A 16,817-nucleotide genomic window follows, 5' to 3' on the forward strand; every position below is an offset into this window, starting at 1 on the left:
TTGTTACATGAGCTGAAAAGCTATTTCACATGCTACTATTTGTCTTTCCAGTTTGCATAAGCTTCAGTAATTTAGCTATGAAAATTTACCTATAAAAACTTTTTCAAATCAGTACTTGATAAAACATATTTTGATCAATATTTAAAAATCAATATACAAATCCTTCAAAATCTTTGAACCAGTATGTTACCCATTGTTTTAATAGACATTTTACTTCTGTGAACTAACAATTAAAAATTATTCTCCTGGTTGTCCTTAATGCATGAAAACAAAACTTGTTTATTACCTTTTTTATTTTTTTTTTTTTATTTCTTTCAAAGTAAAGGACCTGAACCTGTGATGTGATGAGATTCCTCAGTTTTGTTGTATTTAGTGGATGCTAAACGCACTGGCCGATTAGTAAGATTAAGCCCAAGATATGTTTTTACTTTAGTTTTTCTATCTGGTCATATAATAATTTAGCAGAATTTTTAAGAGGCAAAACCTGGTATTTTAAACTCCTAAACTACTGTAATTAAGAGGTTCCTTACAGTCATTAAAATTTTTCTTTCCGTTAGAAGTCAGTCATTATGTGTGTCAGAATTCTTTAAAGCTTTTGTTCTGTGATGCTATACTCCTTAAAAATATTTTTTTATCCTTTTCACTGATTTTTCAGAAATATTGACTGTTTCTTCAGGCTCTAGGGCAAGTTTTATTCACGTTAGCACTCTAATTAAGCAGAAAAAAGAACTGCTTTTCAGGTTGTCGTGGTTTAACCACAGCTGGCAACTAAGCACCACACAGCCGCTCACTCACTCCCCCCCATGGTGGGATAGGGGAGACAATTGGGAGAGTAAAAACGAGAAAACACGTGGGTTGAGACAAAGACAGTTTAATAGGCAAAGCAAAAGCCACGCACACAAGCAAAGCAAAACAAGGAATTCATTCACCACTTCCCATCGGCAGGCAGCTGTTCAGCCATCTCCAGGAAAGCAGGGTTCCATCACACATAATGGTTACTTGGGAACACCATCACTCCAAAGGTCCCCCCCTACCTCCTCCTTCTTCTTCCCCCAGCTTTATATGCTGAGCATGACATCATATGGTATGGAATATCCCTTTGGTCAGCTGGTGTCAGCTGTCCCAGCTGTGTGCCCTCCCAACTTCTTGTGCACCCCCAGCCTACTCGCTGGTGGGGTGGTGCGAGGAGCAGAAAAGGCCTTGACTCTGTGTAAGCACTGCTCAGCAATAATGAAAACATCCCTGAATTATCAACACTGTTTTCAGCACAAATCCAAAACATTGCCCCATACCAGCTACTATGAAGAAAATTAACTCTATCCCAGCCAAAACCAGAACACAAGTATGCTTCAAACATTTGAATAATAAACTGAATAAGTAATGTGATATGGTATTTCCATCTAGTAACATGGTATTTCCATATAAGTTATTTGAAAGGTATTTCCGTCTCTGAAAGTAATAGCACTACATTCACAATCAATTTTATTAGCTAACAAAAAATTTTGACATTAGAACCTCAAAAACAATTTTTGAGTTATTAGGCATATTGCACCATTAAGATAGAAGATACACAACATCAATCGTGCTCTTACCTTACCGAATGAAATCTGTGAATCACTATTTGAGAACTGTTTTCTCATAGAATTAGTTCTGTTGGTGTTAGAACTGATTTTGTAAATCTCCGATATTTACCTAGTTTATTCAGTATAAGATTGTATGTTAGAAAATAGACCACTAGTGTGTCAAGAGTCAAATACTATCTGACCAGGTTCTTTTAGATATGCCACATGTGGAGGATGTAATGTTTAATATCAAATTCACTTATTTAAAGATAGTTGATGTTACACAGGACTTCTAATTTAGCAGAGTGATACAAAATATATTGCATAACAACACAAACATAGGTTACACTTAGCAAAATATATAGCAATTGCAATATACAGTTCTATCACAATACCAGTGTGATTCCCATTACAGGTATCTATAATATGCTCACCATCACAACACTGGGCATCCCCAGTCGCTGGAAGGAATACATGCATTGAAGCGAGCTCAATCCCATTACTCTCTTTGAAGTTCTTTTCTTAGTTGTTTAGTTTTCATACTCTATGTTGGGTTGAGCCAAATATTCACTCCCCCCATACTGGTCTGGCTAACTCAGGGAGACATTCATGCTCTTAATGAACTCAGGGAGAAACATTTCCACCACCAGTTAATCCACTCATCTGTTGATAGCTGTTCATCCAAAACAAAGGCCACCCTCTGGTCCTCTTTGTGTTGAGATAAAAGTTGGATTCTTTGCAACAGCTGTGCTCAGCCACACCCTGCATTATTCCCTGAACTTTATGGGCACATCACCCTTCCCCGTCTCCTCTGAGCCTTCTTCCGTTTTAGGGGTTTATTAGTGTATTCATAACCAATAAATAATTGGTTGTGATAATTGGTCAAATAATTTCACGATTATTCACATATTGTGAAAAATATATTCCTATGGTCGTATTTGAAATACTTGATCTATCAAAACTTACACCCATTAAAATGACTCTGATGTAAACATCTTAATTGTGAACGTGTCTTGCATCTGACATTTGGGAAATCACCCATGAATGGCTTTGGTTTGAAAACTGATCAGCAATTTGAAATTTGGAAAAAGATCATTGGAGAACAAACTTAAACATAACTAGATGTTCACTAAAATAAAATATGATAATACAATTAACATAAGATGGGTAGGATTCTCATGCTTCTTTTCTCAGTATAATATGACTGCTGCACATCATGTGTCAGATTGTATATGATAGGGATTAAACTCAACTTCCTTTATGAAAACATTTTTGCTTAAAGCAAAAGAGGAAATAATAACATTTTTGCATACTATTGTAAAGTGAGTGAAACAATGCTAATCAAAATAATAAACAGTAGATTGTAAAAATATGTGCTGGCACTAGTATAATAATTTTTAAATAATTGAAATCCAAAGCAATTACTTGTTAACACCTTAACTTTGCAGCAGCATTCCAAGTCTAACATGTTAAAAAACCTTAAGCAATTGTTCACCTGAAAAGTAATAAACTTCTATTCTCAACAAGAAAGTATACATTTCTAAGGGGTGATTTTAATGACACTTATAATTTTTTTTTTAACAGCTGAGGATGCATGTGGAGGAACTATGAGAGGATCCAGTGGTATCATCTCGAGCCCCAACTTTCCTAATGAATATCATAATAATGCAGATTGCACATGGACAATTGTGGCAGAGCCTGGGGATACTATCTCGCTCATATTTACAGATTTCCAAATGGAAGAAAAATATGATTATTTGGAAGTAGAAGGTTCTGAACCACCTACAATATGGTAAGTCAACTATTGCAATTTTATTGTGGTAAAAAAAAAAAAAGATGATGAGATGTAGAAGGATAACTTTTGTTACTTTTCCTTTTGTCAATAGATAGTCTTGCTGAAAACAAACAAAAAACCCCAGTAATTGTTCTTACTATGGCATAAATGTTGATATTCTAATTGCAGCTGTAAAATAATTTCCAAATATATTCCAAGGATATAACATCGAAATGAAAGCCACTGTAGGCTCATTCACCTCATTGTCTGTAGGTCTAACCATTCTAACCATGGTTGTATTAAAAATGTATATATTTAGAAACAGAATGGAATGGACTGTTGTACTGGTAAGGATTGGTGGAGCCTTCAGGGAGTTTCATAATGTCAGAAAGTGAATAGCATGGAGTCTTTTCAGCACAGAGCTGGGGCAAGTAGCATTGGTCATACCTGTAGGTCACATTCTCCCTGGAGGAGTTTCTGTACAGAGAACCATATACATGGTCTCACTTATAATGTGCTAGGGGCATGGCTGGTGTCACACTCATCTAGAAATTTCCATCCTGATCTGTGAGATACAACACCCTGAGCTGAGTAACCACAGCACTTTTTGGTTTGGGTTTTATTCCAAATATACTACATTTCGAGAGGATTTCTCTTTGTTAGTTGGTTGGTTTGTTTGTTTGTTGACTTAGCAGTAGTAACAATATTTTTGCTAGGCTGGCTTCTGCAATTCTTGATCTCAGTGTAGATGCATTGTGTAAAACAAGTAGAAGAAATAAAATAGTAAACAACCTCTTTCAAGATCAGGTTCAGTTAGGTAGAAAAAATAAATGATACGTTCTGTGGTTTTCTGGCCTGGTAGTTTTATGGTAACACAGCATCACACTACTCAAGAAACGTGAATATGATAAAACCTTGTGTTTTTTATATTGATTTAAATATACTATTGGTTCACAAAAAAGAGGATGTATATGAAACCATAAATAAAACAGTGATGCTCTCCAGTAAAATCTTAAGCTCTTAACTGGTTCATAAAGCTTTATGAGGGTTCTGCAGACAGACAGAGGCATTTCAACAGCAGGTGATAGAACAGGTGGTTGGCTAGTCACATTAAAGTCAGTAGAGTCTTGTTTTCTTATTATCAATACAAAAAAACACCAAACATAGCATAGACCAAATAAACTAAATTATTTTTAATTTTATAATAAGAAAATATCCCAAATTAGATAATTACATTGTTTTGAAAACATCAGTCTCAGTTTCTACAAGTGATGCTTATACATAATATTCCTTACTACTTCAGGGTACAGTAAAAGCCTATACACTAAGTCTCAGCTTTAGCAAATAGTATTTCATAATTTGAGTTAATTCATACTGCCACCTACGTAGTTAATTGCCTGTATTAGAATATTACTTAATTGCCATTGAGTTTTTCAAGCTGTTAAACTAAAATCTTTTGAACTAGCTGTCAGCTAAAATAATTTTTAAACAATAATTTATAATAATTATTAGAGAGGTAACACCAATGACATACAGACAATATGAATCACTTGAATAGCTAAATGTGCATTCTGTTACTCTTGAGTGTGTTTTATGTACTCAGTCATGAGCTTCAAACAATGATTTAATTTTTTTTTCTGTGAAAGGCTTTGGCTATATTTAAATGATATAATAAGATTACTTTATATATGGAAATTCTCATATTATCTGTTTACAAAACATAAAAAATTACAATGTTAATTTAATAATTGCTCATGTAGAGAAGCAGATTGAGAGCATATTCTTTTTTTAGCTTGTCATTTATATTCCCTAAATTAGACTGATGTCTTCAATTATGCAAAAGTATCCCCCCCATATGTTAGGAAAAATAGATTTGGAAGGCTTAATTAACAACAATTTGTTAATTAGATTTACAGTGGTAATACTTTATATTCCCTTAGACTATAGCCTGAGGTTTAGTTCAAGATATCTTAGTTTATAAAGTCTACATAAAAGTATACTTCTAAAACTAAAACCAGGCTTTTGAGCTTTCATTCTGGAAAACAAATAGTACAAAATTTGTAAAATTACTAAAAACATATTGGTTGATCTGGATAGTAAGTAGTACTATAAAATAACTTCTTAGACATTTTGTTGCTTTACGTGACTATTACACCTATTGATTGAAAAAACCCTCAAACTTTTCTTCTTCTGCAAATCTGCTGTGTAACAAAATATCCCTACTTTTTAGTTCTAAGTAAAACGATGAGCTAGAGTATACATCGAGTAGATAGTCTGGGGTTATCCACAAGACAAGACTTGGAATTCTTCTTGAAGTGCTAACTTTCCATAGTCTTCCGGTCAGTCATTATAATATTTCCGTTATGCTAAGTCCTTTCTTTAAGAAAAATCTTGATAGGCCATTTTCTTTTAAGTAGTGGGAAAAAATTGCATAGATGCCCCTCAGGGTTTTTGTTGTCTGATGTCAAGGGCTGATTCTGACGTTTGGTAACCTGAATTGATTGAAGGTGTTTTTTTCATTTTGCAAGTGAAACTGAGAGAAAATTATTAGTTTGAGGAAAATATTTTCACCATTTTTTCTCAACAAAACAAAAAGCTGAAAATAAATGAGATCTAGTGAAATGTTCCTTTTTGCGTAAGTGAAAAGTTAGGGTTTGAGACATTCATTGGTGAAAGAAGTAACAATATCATTGCGGGATAATATATCCAGCATATAGAATTTCAGAGTTAAATATTCTGAGAGTATCTGAACACATAAGAGTTTTCTAATATTTACCACTAGGGTACTTTGGTTGGAATATTTCAGTCTCTTATTTTGCTGTTGGTCACTTTTAATGGAGTATTTAATAAACACTGAGCAGAAAACTGAAATGATTCTCTAGGCTGCTTTGACATGGGTGTCCTGGATTCCAGCTTGTACTCTAGTCTGAATTGTTAAGACAATTGATAAGACTCCAGTTAAATTGTATAGACAAAGTGGTAGAAACTCCTTCCTAGAATATTCTATGAAAGATGCACTTAGAGCAGTCTCCTGATGAGAGCAGGTGAGGATGGAAAGTATGTATTTCACACTGTCCTAGGCAAAGACATTACATCTTCTGTTCCTGATTACCAGCTTAATTTAGCTGTTCTTGAAAAGCAAGTTGACAATTTCTCCTCCTACATGTTTGGAGAGCTTGGTTATTAAAAAAAAAAAAAAAAATCAGCAAAGGTATTAAAGTAATTGGACTTGAAAGGATGATTAGTTTTGAACTAACCAATACATTTTTGGTGGATAGACTGGAAAGTGATAGAAAATATTGGTTGTCATAAAGTATGTGTTTAGAGCTCTCAATTCAGAGAGCTACTGCTGTAGTCTGAATAAGGATCACAATTTCTTTTCAAAGAACACATAATTATGCAAATTTTTAATTATTTGTTAACATGAAGGTGTGCATTAATATGAAGGTGTTTGAGGGTGTAGCAGTGTCTTAAATGTTGTAGGGAAAATGTACTTCACTTCTACCATGACAAAAAAAAAAACCAAACCCAAAGTTTTCAGCTCTCTTCTCTCTGGGTAAGAATGTACTTCTAAGAAAATCTTTGTGTAGTGTTCTAACATTTGACCTACCACTAGCATGTTCATACAAAATAGTAGGACACCTAAGTACTCTGTTATCAAAGATAAATTTGAAATATGATGTAATTACTCCTTTTAAAACAAAATAACTCACTTCTCTCTTATTGATAGTGTATTCTTGGGTATTTCAAAACATTTCCTATTTAATTTTCCTAAAATGTAAAAGAAGCTTAGAATTTTCCATAGTAAACTGAAGTATTGTATTGTCTAGACCATGACTCTGTTTCTGATTTTAGCCAAATTATAATTTTTTCCTGTATAAATTTAGAAAAAATGTAAAATGATATATACTGAATGAAACTTATGTTGGTGAAACCATAGGTAATTTATTTCTGTTCTGAAATATATTTAAATATGTCATTGTTTGATATTGCATATTTTGTGCATCATATCAATTGCATTAAAGTAGACAGCTGTTAGAGAACAATGGCTAACAAAATTAATTTCTCCCTTGCAACAGTGATTTTGTGCTTTTTTTTCCCCAACAGAAACACTCTTTGCGTTCATTTTAAATATTCTGTGGAGAATGAAATTACATTTTGTGAAAAAATCTTTCCCCTAACTTAGATGAAACAAAAAACAATCCAGTTTTAAAAGATTTTGTCTGAGATACTTAAAACTCTTTTGATCCTTATAATAAACTTCTTCAAGATTGCCTGTTAGCTTAAGACTCCCTTGTGGGTTGTACGGATGAGAAAGAAAAAGAACACAAAAGTGTGGGTCTTTGTTTGGGTTGTCAAATCAGAATTTATTCCAAGTAACTAGTTATTTATTTGTTATCAGTTTGGGTCTGTCCTTGACTTGGGAACATGCCTGATGAACTTTTCAGTGGATATGATGGGTTTCCATTCAATTTTTTTACATTGTGAACTTAATTTGTTTACTCTTCTGTATAGCACAGCTAAGGACAATTTAATGAGCACACTTTATTCATTACAAATTTACGGCAATCATAATTTCACTGTAAGAGTTTTGTGAAGCCATTTCTCATTTAAAAAAAAAAGTTTGTGATTTATAAGGGCTGGAAGCTCAAATAAAAATATGAGAAAACATCTAGTCCTAAATAAATAATATCAGTGTACTGATTGACCAGTAGCTTTAAACACAGCGTTCTTGAATGTCACAGTAGATTCTCTTCTACATTTTGTGAGAAAATAATTACATTTTAACTTCAAGTGTTGTAGTAATATTGTACTTCCTGGCTTTTTCCTGAACCTAAGCTTACAAACTCTGTTAATGAAGTTTTAAAATATTAGTAGTATATTTAGAAAGCAGTTAGACAAATAATATACAGTGTTTTATAAAGAAAAAATACGTTTAAATAAATATTCATAGAGAATAAACTTTATGTTAAATAAACTAAAGGGTAATTTACCTCTAAGTTAAATAAATTTCACAGAGAAAAAGATAATTTTATAAAGTTTTGGTGATGATGTAGCATGGTATTGCAGTAGCATCTGAACTTCATTAAGAATAGCCATTTCGGATCAGTAAATGTTTATATTTGGAGTTCAGTGTCTGATAGTGGCAATAGCAGTTGCTTAGGAAAAGAGTAGAAGACATCAGGATGATATGGTGTGCTCTTCCCCCTTGTGTAGACTCCCTGCTTCTGTAGTTAGTGATTTAGGAACTTCTTGAACCAACATTTGCCTTAAAATCATGTGTTAAATAGATCTTTCTTTTGTCAATTAGTCATTCTTCAAGGGTCATTCTTCAAGATCCTCTGGAGAGTACCAAATGAGGGGATTTTTTTGAATCCAAGCAGGCTGTATCAATGAGTTCCCTGTTATCTACACAATCATGTATTCCTTAAAATAACCTTAACTGATATGTCAATCATAACTTTTCTCTACAGAAGCTGTATCATCCCTTTCCTTGCATTCATCCCTATATATATAAATTCTCTTCTTTTTTACCATTTTAATCAATTCTTTAAAGTAATGAAGCATATTGGCCTGTGGCTTTCTCTTCACTTTGAAATAACATAGCTCCTCACTTTCCTCCAAAGTCCTGGATACCTGGTTATCAATGTTGTGTGAGGATCTGTTTTCCTCAAGATTCCCCTCTCCCTGAGACTGATTCAGATATAGTTGTGGGATCAATAAGTCCTAGGTTCCACCTCAGCTGACAGTGTGAACAAGAATATGTTGGGCTCGTCTTCGTTATTCGCAATGTAGTCATTGATGACTATTCCAGGATGGCACTATGCATTTTGATAGCATCACACATTTTCACGCATTTGTAGCCTTTATACCATGTTGTAAAACCATCATCCTGGAGATTTACAATACACATGACAACAACACATTACCTCAGACATTTTGAGCAGTAAGAACAGAAAAAAAATATATCTTAGAACAATGGAGAAGGGCCCAGAGGGAATTTTGTCCAAGTGCTACCCAACCTGAATGTTGCCCATTCACTCTAGAAGAGCCTTAGGTAGTGTTGCTCTTCATTCATGGCCTGATGCCCTGGGATCATTCCCTGGGACAACTGGTTTTAGCACTATAGGCCTCCTGTACTATCTAGAATACAAAGTCTCTCGCTCTTATATTCCTCAATGATACTTTTTCTAAAATATACATGGCATCTTATGTGTCATTTTCCATGCCTTTGCTGTCATTTGCAATTTAATGATGGTGAAAATTAGTATTTCCTGACTCTCAATCTCACTTTACTAGTGCTATGAAAGAACATAATGACAAACATTCAGTGCTTTGCAGAACTTGTAAGCAATATTAGTGAAGAATACATCAACTAGTGCTAATTAAAAACAAAGTGAGGATGAGCAGACAGATGATAGTTATTATGGAAAAGGGTTTTATTTTGGGGTTTTGGTGGGGGCAGGGGGGGAAGATGCAGTTAATTCCTGTTAGGTATCTACATGGTAATTTTTAATTGCCATTTCAGTTACAATAGAAATTAGCCTTCAGGAGGCATGTAAAAATTAAGTATACTGTTGTTGACAATTAACCTACAACAAAAGCATGCATTAACACAACAGATTCTCAATCATATCTTTATAACAAAGCAGTTATTTGATTTATGCAGCCATCCAGTGTCTGAATAGGTTAGATTTATTTTCAGTCAACGTACTTGATCAAATGATGCTCATATGTAAGGCCACAGAGGAAAACCTCTGCCTGACATAAATGTGGCAACACAGGGATAGACAATCACACCTTAGTAGTACAGGTACCAATGAAAATAATAATGTGTTGGAGAAAAAAACAAAACAGACAAGACAAGAAGCAGAGGTGCTCATAAGTAGAGATTAAAATGAGGGGAAAAAAACTCACCTCAGGCCTGGCAATTGTTTTCTTGAAAAATCACTTCAATTAAAAAGTGACAACTATAAACGTTTCTTTTTTATTAATGAAGGCTGTTGACACTGCCTTAGACATTATTACTGTTTTCTCACTAGTTATTATACAAAGTTTTTAAATCTGTGCTTAATGCTCAGAGGAAGAAGTCAGGAAAGTAATGTTTATGAGTAATATGATCCTAATAGGGATGTTAAATGCCCCAGATGATAGATGGTTTGTAATCTGATACAGTTGATTTCAAATTTAAAGAATAGTGGAAAAATTGATACTGCTTAACACAGGAAAAATGCTTTCAGAAGAACGTTGTGGTTGTAACCAAATAGATGGAAAAAAATATGCAATTAGTATGGCAAACCTGCTGAAAAGGGATTAGCAGAGTATTTGTTTACTGACAGTGGATAGAATTAATTTTTTATTGGATTTAACTGAAAAAAAAAAAAAAAAAGATGTAACTGCAAAAAGCAGCCAAGTTTTGGAGTGCCTAAGTCCTTCTCCCCTTCTAAAACAGGGAACAGAAGATAACAGAGATAATGCGTAACTGTAGAACAGGGTAAGCAGAAAGTCAGGAATATGAGGAATACTGATGATAAAAATATTGTCTGGTTTGAGTCTTTGATAATCCATGCATTGTGCATTATAGTTTTCATCCCTTTTCTGAAGGACTGAGAACAGAAATGAAGTGGTTTGCTTTCTTGTAAACAAAAGCTTTCAATAGAAACCAGGTATTTCTGTCCTTTAGTGTTTGCCTCTGTGGTTTGATTTTGTACATGGCAGTTCAGCATTTCACCTGGGGCATTTCTATGGGGTCATTCAGAGCAGTCCAAGAAGCACAGTGTATTCTGTAATGTGTAGGGCCAGGCCCAATAGTACTGTTAGGAGGGGAATTTGTTACAGTGATTGTGGAGGTTAATGGCACATTTTAATTTGTTCTGTTGTGTGATTCCATTTGGTAACCATCATTTGAAAATGACTTTGAAACTGACTTTACATCTGGTACCATCAAAATGCTTACTGAAACATGAAAAAGATTTGAATCTAAGACAGGAAAAAGATATCAAATCACACGTTTAACAGTAGAGATGGAGGCTTCTCTGTCTTATATTGTACTATTTGTTCTTGTCTGTTTCTGAAGAAATAGAAGGCCCTTCCATGATATCCTGTTCTAGTGATTTTTTCTGCATTCATTTCTCAGGTTGTACTTCAAAGTGTAGTGCACAAACATGTCTCAGAATTTTCAGGCAGAATAGACACATGTAGCCATGAGTTACATGATGAAAATCTTCATTCTGTCACTTAACAGTAAAGATGTTGAAGGCTATGCTTTTTTTTAAAAGACATACTTAGTTACTTCGTGACATTTACAATAAATAGACTCAGTCCTTAGTAAAGGGAGAATCTGACTTTAAGAAACTGTCATATCCATGGAAATACAAATCAACCGACAGTGTAAATCAAGAGTTTAATCCTGGAATTCAATATGTTATGTGTCTACGTAACTAGGTTGTAAGGGAACACAAGACAGAACGATAGAAACTTATAATCAGGATAATTCAGTGTGGAAGGGAACTCAGGAGCTGTCTAGTCCAACCTACTGCTGAAAGCAGGCTCAGATCCGAGGCGAGACAAAGTCGCTCAGGGCTTTATCCTGGCTGGTCTTGAAAACCTCCAAAGACGGAGACTGCACAACCTGTGTGGGCAACCTTCTTCAATGCCTGACTGTCCTCATGGGGGAAAAAGCTTTTCCTTTTTTTTCCTTATTTGGAAATGATTGTTTACAGTCAAAATCAACACACAAGAATTTATTATCTCCAAATATCTCTTTGAGGTCCAAACATCTCTTGTGGTCTCTTTCCTCTTCATGGATAGGCAGTAGTCTGACCTTTCCTCTGGGCAGGTTGGCTTTTCTGGCCAGTCTTAGCTCATGAGTTGAAGACACATGGGATCATGTTGGAGTCCTTCCTTCCCCTGGCTCATGTTGTCCCCTCATCTTATGGGGTTATGTACATGACCAGAGTCATGAATCATCCTGTCTTTCTCTAGACCACAATAAACTAAAGCTTATCTGGTACATGTGATTTATTACTGTATAACACAGTCAAGCCTAGGTGAGACAACTATTTGTGAAATTACAGTGTGTACTTGCATCAGGCATGGAGTCAAACGTAGTTACAGAATCACCTTGGCTCATTATGGTACAAATGAACACTTTACATGGCCACAAAGTGATACTGCTTTTGAAAAAAATTATGTTTCCACTTTTATTTCCAGCTCATCCCCTACCTCGTGTTGGCTCAGGCCTTTACATAATCACAAAAAAAGTGCACCAGGAAGTGATACAGATAAAAACTTCTTTTCTTCCTGTGTTAGTCAGTAGGTAACACAAGAGTTGAAGAGAACAGTGAGGCACATAGGGAGTGGAAGACCAGTTCTTGAAGGAGTAGGACCACTTTATTGTCAAAATAAAGCCTGAACTGTTTTCCTTTCAGGTGCTGCAGATTGAATGACAGCATCCATTTAATGGATTTACATTTTTTTTTACCTTATGTGCAGAGACTTCACAGAGTTAGTTGATTTCCTTTATATTTTTCTACTGTATCCTTAGTTTATTGTATTCCTGTGATGGTATAAAATATTTCATTCTGAATAAGGTACACAATGTTAGGAAGGCAGTATTTCATTGCTGTTGTTGCAAAAAATAGTATATCCTGGTGGTTAAATGCACTTCTCTTGAAGATACATTTCTTGAGCTATTCCTAATTTACCTTTCTTATGTTCATGAGTACTGCAAAAGTGAACATTTGTAAGCCTTATCTGAAGATACATGTTTTCATTATTCTGATGGTACTTTTTAATATGTATAAAGTTATTCTCATCTGGATTCAAACAGATATCCACTAGCAGTTTTCAAATGAGCAGTTATACATTGGATGGGCTTTTTACATACATTCTTCTCAACAGAGATAGGATTATATTAGATTATTTCCCAAAGTCTTACCAACGTTCAGAAAAAATTAAAAAATAATTCTTATGAATCCTTATATCATGGAAGAGTACTCAGGTTTTTCCACCATTCCTCTTGGGCAAAGATTTACTGACTACCATGTTTGTGTTTCCATGGCTCCCTTTAACCCTCTTTGGATGGAGCAGCCCAGAGTGCTTCCAGTATTGCTTATTTGTAACTCTGTATTGTAGACACCAAATAAATAGTAGTCTAGACCTAGGCCATTTTACTAATGAATACTTAAAAAGCATGATCAGTAATAAACAAATGCAAAAAAATCTGGAGTCTCTGACTCAGCAGTTTCTGGAAAAAATACAGATAGGAATATGGCTTGATAATTTAACAGGGAACACTTAGTGTGCTTATTCCAGCAGAATACTACACTTGTTTTGATGTGGTCATTTACTATTGTCTCAGGATGGCAATTGCTGGAGTAGTGAGGGAGACTGATTGCTCTTGTCTTGACTGAAACATCAGTGACTGAACTGGCAAATCTCTCAAGTAAGGCTGAAACAGCTGTATTTTATGCTGCATGAGTTGTATGATGGGGGAAAGGGTATTACACATAAAGCAGAGGATAACATCAATCTCAACACAAGGCAGGGAAAAAAAACCCACAACCAACCCACAAACCGAAAAACAACCTAAACCCAAAACATGTAATCGTTTCATTTGTCATTCCAGAGTAATTAAAACTTCACACTTCTTTGTCATGTGTTCTGAGTTCCTGGCATGATCTCTATTTACTTTTATTCAGCAAAGTAACGGGCTGTGGGAGAACAGTAATTCCTGCAGAGATAACCCCAATTCACTCTTGTTTCTAGATTCTGGATGAAAATCATTAGTATGTTTTGTACATTGGGTAAACTATATGCATTCATAATTCCATCTTTTATGTCTCAGGCCATAACAGCCAAAAGTGTAAAATTTTGAATACATGAATGAAACCCTTTGCGTTCATGAATAAATCCTGACAACAAGATAAAACATTGCTTATATGGGGCCTACAGACTACTCAGACCTTCAGATGCTGCTTCTTTTTTTTGTCATTATCCATCTGTTTTGCCTGTGAAAATCACTTTAGGTGATTTAGGGTGCAAATTCACTTGTAAAATGAACTAGTAACTAAAACAAACCATTAAGCATCCTATGAACCTGCTAAAGCAATTTCTTTATATTAAGGATCGACACAATGTGAAACCAGTGTCAGAGCAGTTTTTAATAATTACATGCCATCCAATATGCAGATGACCGGTCACAACCCATAGCTTCCTGGTCATGACATAACAGTCAATAAAAAAGAAAATAAGCCATTCAGGTATGCTTACTGTATGTTTATTTCTTCCACATATAGTAGGTCATGCAAGTGAAAAAAACACCAAAATGCAGCAATCAAAAACGAGCCTTGAACAAATTACTTGTTCTCACCCCCCCCACACCCTGAAGTTAAAAAAACCTATTCAAATAATTGTGTCAATTTCAGTAAATATTTTTATCCCATAAACTTTTAAACTGTTTTTAAGGTTAACAGTTTTAGGTATTTCCAAATGAAATATAATGAATTTTCATTATTTTGAAACCCTGAGCATAAATTCATCTAAGTATATTTTAAAAATCTAAACATTTGAAAGTTAAATGCAATTTCCCCGTGACCTAATTCCTGAACCACGTTAATATTCCGATACCCTATGTCAAGATAGATATAATAACATGAGAAAAGGTACAGAAAAGGGAAAAAGGATGGAAACAGATATGGAAAAGCATCTATAGGGAGAGGAATAAAATAGGCTAAAGCTTTTAAATCTTGAAAAGAAATAAGTGAGAAAGGATATAAAGGACTCATAAAATTATGAATATTATATGTCAGGTAAATAAGGAACATTCATTCTTCATTTCTTACACTAAAATAAATAGGGATGCTCAATGGTTTATCAGGCAGAATATTTAAAACAAAAGGTAGAACTTCTCTGTAGCGTACATAATTAAGTTGTGGAAGTCATTGGCATGTGATGTTATAGATAGAAAAATTATAAATGGATTGAAAAATGGATCAGAAATTCATAAGAGGAAAATTTATCAAAGGGTATTAAACATAAAGGCCTGCTTGAAGGGCTCCCTTCAAGAAGCCTGCAGTCCATAAAATTGCTGGAAATTGTGATGATGTATGAAGGGATGAATCTCATTCTGTATAATCACAGTTTCTGACACTCCTGGTGAATTATCTGTTACTGCTCATTGTCAGAAATAAAATATTAGTCTCAGTGTGTTTCTGATCTAACACATCAGTATATACATTCTTAGATACCATCAAGGATATGATAGGTATTATACAGGCTATTACAATTCCAGTCATGCCAGTAAGGGATTTTTGCATGATTTATATAAACCGAAGAAATGATCATAACTGACATGTATCAGGAGTAATAGTTTTGCATCTGTAAAACATTTTGGGGGCTGAAGTTCAGAACTTTTTGGTTTATGTTATAAAAATATTCTGCCGTCATTTAAGTCTTGTGATAAGAAAACCTAAAGCTGCCAAGTCATTATTTAAGGCTTCAGCAAATATGGAATCTAATACTTCACCTTACATTATCTAATGTTTAATCATAACAAGTGTTAAGATGTGAGCAATACTTTTAATGTAATTTTTGTTTGGTTTCATTTTCCAGCCAATTAGGAATCTTATTGGACCTTTCTTCCCTCTGCTAAAAAGCTTATTAATGAAGCTATTTATATATCTTGATTAAGCCAACTCCTAGTCTTCTTTCTTGGCTAAGTAGACTTTTTGGATCTTTCTGTGTAAGATCCAGTAAGTAAGTTGCTGGAGCCTTCACCTCTCTCTATCAGCTTTTTCTCTACCCAAACTTGCAGCATTGGACTGGTATATTTGAATCAGCAGAAAAACTACCTACCACATAGTACATCTTCTCTCATCCCTGAAGCATATAATACAGGTTCTGACATCTTTCACATGGATATATTGCACTGCCGCACAACTTCTTTTCCCCATTATTTTTTATGTCAGAGGATAAACTTTTACCATCATCTCTGTTTGCTGAGCAAGAACATACTGGTCTGCATGTCCGCAGTGAAGTTAAAGGGTAAGGTGAAGGACTGTTGGAATGAGGCTTAATTTCTGTTTAGTACCTGACACCCTGTCTTTCGAAAAAAAACAAGCAACCAACCTTGAACTGAAGCTTCCAACTTTTTAACAAAACTTTCTAATTCCGTATAACTTACAGAATTTGAGATTCAGTCCTAAAATGCAGACCTCTTTACTTGTTTGTGTTTTGGTTTTTTTGGGGGGGTGTGTGTTTTGGTTGGGTTTTTTTTCCAGAGAGTTAATTATAATAAAGGGGAATTTCCTTTAAAAGATGGAATTAAGGAAGTGCTACAGTGTTGAGTGCAATTAAAAACAGAGTTCAGCTCCTGTGGGAGAGAAATGAGAGGTGATTATGACAGCAGCAAAGGCTAACAGTCCTTAGAGTATTACTTTTTCATTCAGTTTTGAATTACAAATTAATCTGTTAGCAAG

At 34.5% G+C, this 16,817-nt stretch overlaps 1 protein-coding gene across 3 annotated transcripts in view; it reads left to right on the forward strand.

Annotated features, from left to right (window-relative positions):
• Positions 1 to 16,817, forward strand: part of CSMD3 (CUB and Sushi multiple domains 3) — a 748,293-nt gene that overhangs the window by 209,526 nt on the left and 521,950 nt on the right. For all 3 annotated transcript variants that reach the window (XM_050890742.1, XM_050890743.1, XM_050890744.1), the window contains exon 5: positions 3,147 to 3,354. In XM_050890742.1, coding sequence (XP_050746699.1) covers positions 3,147 to 3,354 — 208 coding nt within the window. The remainder of the gene's footprint in view (positions 1 to 3,146; positions 3,355 to 16,817) is intronic.

The sequence above is a fragment of the Gymnogyps californianus genome, chromosome 2, assembly GCF_018139145.2.
Source record: "Gymnogyps californianus isolate 813 chromosome 2, ASM1813914v2, whole genome shotgun sequence".
Classification (NCBI taxonomy): Eukaryota; Metazoa; Chordata; class Aves; order Accipitriformes; family Cathartidae; genus Gymnogyps; species Gymnogyps californianus.